At 40.8% G+C, this 3,562-nt stretch overlaps 1 protein-coding gene across 6 annotated transcripts in view; it reads right to left on the minus strand.

The window, feature by feature from the left end:
* The window catches only part of GOLGA4 (golgin A4), a 142,524-nt gene that overhangs the window by 28,755 nt on the left and 110,207 nt on the right, over positions 1-3,562 (minus strand). For all 6 annotated transcript variants that reach the window (XM_014592659.2, XM_006161068.2, XM_006161067.2 and 3 more), the window contains 3 exons: positions 3,536-3,562; positions 2,649-2,770; positions 1,934-2,064 (listed from right to left, as the gene is read on the minus strand). In XM_014592659.2, the coding sequence (XP_014448145.1) occupies positions 1,934-2,064; positions 2,649-2,770; positions 3,536-3,562 (280 nt within the window). The remainder of the gene's footprint in view (positions 1-1,933; positions 2,065-2,648; positions 2,771-3,535) is intronic.

Genomic DNA, 3,562 nt, shown 5'->3' on the forward strand with positions numbered 1-3,562 from the left:
GAAATGGAAATAAACACTCTTTTTTTTTTTTTTTTTTTTTTTAGGTTTTTGCCACAGGCTGCATGAGCTCACCAGAGAGAGAAGGAAAATGAGAAGTCATCGCCCAGGAGGGATGGCCACACCACAATTACTTCTCCTTCACTCTCCTCTCGGGTTTGGGCACACATGTGCACACGCACCTCGAGTAATTTTCAAGCCACCAGGTCCAGGACTCGAACTGGGGTCTGCCATTTGGGAGTCCAGCATCTTGACCTCTATGCCACCTGCTGGCCCCTAAGCTAGCTTTAATGTATCTTCAAATTCCAACATTCTCTAAGCACTCAAGAAGTAAGAGGACTTTTTTGTCTTTGGTTTTGGTTTTTGCTATAGGGCACATGCACTCATCAGAGAGACACAGCGAGAGACAGAGAAGGAAAGTGAGAAATCCTCCCCAGGGGGATGGCCGCGCTGCACTTCCTTCTCCATGCTCCTCTTGAGATTTTGGGTGTGCACACACATGTACCAGTGTGTTTCTCAAGCCACCGCGTCTCGGACTTGAACCACAGAGTCAGCTATGTGGGATCTAGCATTTTCACCACTACATCATCTGCTCACTCGTAATAGTATTTTTTCCAACAGTACATATATACTGTACAAAATTATAAGAAAATGTAAAATTATTTAAATTTCTTCATAATGAGATTTAAAGTGACATTTACAGGCATGTATCGTGTGCTGGGGTTGTAGTCATTTCAATTACACTGAACATTATTTTTATTAGAATGGCTCCGAGTTCTAATGCTGACCTAGTCAGCGAGGCATGATTCCCCGATTTACTCTTTATTAATCCTCAAACGGTTCTTGGCGTAGAGTGAAATAAGGCTTGGTGTAACTAAAGAACCTGTAAGCCAGCCAAGAAGAATTTATATTGTTTTGCAGTCATTTATTTATTTTTAAAAACGTTTTTGCCTTAGGGCACATGGTGCATGCTGGAGAGAGAGAAAGATAGAGACAGTGAGAGAGAAAGTGAGAAATCACCCCCTCCGGAGGATGGCCATACTGCAATCCCTTCTCCTCCATTTCCTCTCAGTATACAGGGTACACACATACACACATGCCCTGGCATGATTTTTAAGCCATCAGGTCTGGGACTTGAACTGCAGTTGGTGGGAGTCCAGTGACATAACCACTATGCTATTTGTGGCCCCACTGCACCCATTGCACTTTACATGTTCTGGAGTCCAGAGAACTCACTATCAATTATGGCTTATCTTCATACACAAAAATGGTAGTGCCATTAATATAGGAGACTTCAAAAGTCCATGGGAAACTGGAATTCAAGTGAGTTCATTTTGGTGAAAAAAATTTTTGAAATTCAGACATACTTTTTTTCATAATAAGCATCCTCCATGAACATTTTGAAGTCCTAGTCAAATAAGTATTTCAAGATAACCTTCCATTAAAAATAAAAGATTTGGCTAATGTAGTCCTTTCTTTTCCACCCATCTTTCTCTCCAAACCCCTGCAAATTGGGGAGGATGGTAGGAAGTTAACTGACCCCACCCTGGAAAGAGCGCACCTACATTAAGCAGCCACACTCAAACACAGTGGGCAACATGGTCTGTCCTATTGCTGGGACTTCACCCAACTACAGCTCCACTCTCAGTCTGGTCTTCTCACTGTCCAGTCTGAGTTTGTGAGAGAATCCATTCTCCCCCTCAGTGACTCACAATTCCAGCAAGCAGACTACAGTGACGGGTTAGCAGAATATGATCAGAAAACTACGATCTCGGCAGAAATCAATTAGGATTCTTCATAAAAATGCATGGAACATAAAAGTACTAATGTGGTAGTACTGAGCCCCCAAAGCCCTTCACATTAGGAAAACAGGATTCCTTCAGCACTACCATGAAATCTATTACAACTACATTTCAAGAGAGCAAAAATAAGGTACATCAAGGATTTCTTCATATCTTTTGGCTGTCCTTTTGAGATCATCATCTTTCTCGGTAATTTTTTTATGCAACTGATTTGTCTCTTCTCGGTGGCTTTCCAAAAGTTCAGCTTCCACCTCCTGGGCCTTATCTAATAAATAAAAACGAACACACACAAGATAATGCATTAGTTAAGAGTGAACAGATCAAAAGTACACAGCAGAAAGCAGGGTTCTTTGTTGAAGATGATGAATGGGGTTAAATCCTTCATTTGATTATCACACATAGCATGCATGCTTTGAAAACAATATACTCCACAAAGATATACAACAATTAAATGTAAATAAGAAATTATAAAATAAAAAGAGTTAACGTCTATATCCCCAATTCAGTAAGAATGCTTATTCCAAATTAATTTTTATATCAATTTTATATGAGTACTGCTAGATTTTTAATGAGACGTCCAGCCCAACCGTGGTCAAATGATCAAATACACCCTTTCACTGAACAGAAGTGTCTTTCTAAGGCAATTAATTAGCTAATGCTTTCAGATTCTTCCACCTGCAAATCTTTGCCAGGCAGGATAGGTACCCATTAGAGAACTTACTTGGGCAAGGATCGTCTTCCTTCCAGTTTAATGATTTAAAGCACTTACTGCAAGTGCAAAAAGACTAAGCTTAAATCAGTCTCTGCCGACTGTGATGGGCTCCTTCCTGAACTTAAAATTTTACTTACTGATTGTTTCTTTTATGGTCACTTCCAGGTCCTGTTCCTTCTGTGCCAGCAGTGTGTTAAACTCCCTCATCAGTTGTTTTAACGTGGAATTGTGCTTCAACTCAAGATCTTCCTGCTCCTGTCTGAGCCACAAAGACAGAGTTAACTGCCGCCACACAAGGAATAAGCTGCAAAGAGATACGTGCACGCATGCCGCCGGACACAGAAAACTTCTGGGAGGATACAGAAATTATGAGTGCCTCTAGGGAGTGGGTCTTGGGACTGGAGAACTTTTCTACCTTTTTTTTTTTTTTTTTAGGTTTTTACCATAGGATGCACTTGGCAGAGAGACAAAAAGAGACAGTGGGAGGGAAAGTGAGAAATCATCCCCCCACCCCCGGGAGGTGGGGGGGATGGCCACACCACAATCCTTTCTCCTCCACTCTCTTGGGACGTGGGGCACACACACATACACACACCTGGTGTGATTTTCAAGCCGGCAGGTCCAGAACTGGATCCACAGACGACCACATGGTAGGCCAGCACCTTAACCATTATGCCACTTGCTGGCCCCTCTTCTCTACTTTTCAAAAACTTTTCACCATATGTATCTTTATTATATAATAGTAATAATAATGCCACTACTAAAGATAATATAACAAAATAATTCATTGGATATGTACCCAATGACCATAATCTTGCATACAGAAAAAGATTTTCCCCCTAAACAGACATGGAATTACACTGACTCTTATTTCTCCTCTGTATTTAACTTACAGGGCTTATGTTTAATATTTTGGTTAGGCAAAACTTACCCAAATAACTTAAAAGAACTGTACCAGGCACCACAAAAGGAAACTTAGTTCAAGAGGACTGCCTTAAAATCACCCATGCTAAATACAACTTACTTGATTTTCTCTTCCATTTCTTGTTCA

The sequence above is a fragment of the Tupaia chinensis genome, unplaced genomic scaffold (assembly GCF_000334495.1).
Source record: "Tupaia chinensis unplaced genomic scaffold, TupChi_1.0 Scaffold138098_1, whole genome shotgun sequence".
NCBI lineage: Eukaryota > Metazoa > Chordata > Mammalia > Scandentia > Tupaiidae > Tupaia > Tupaia belangeri.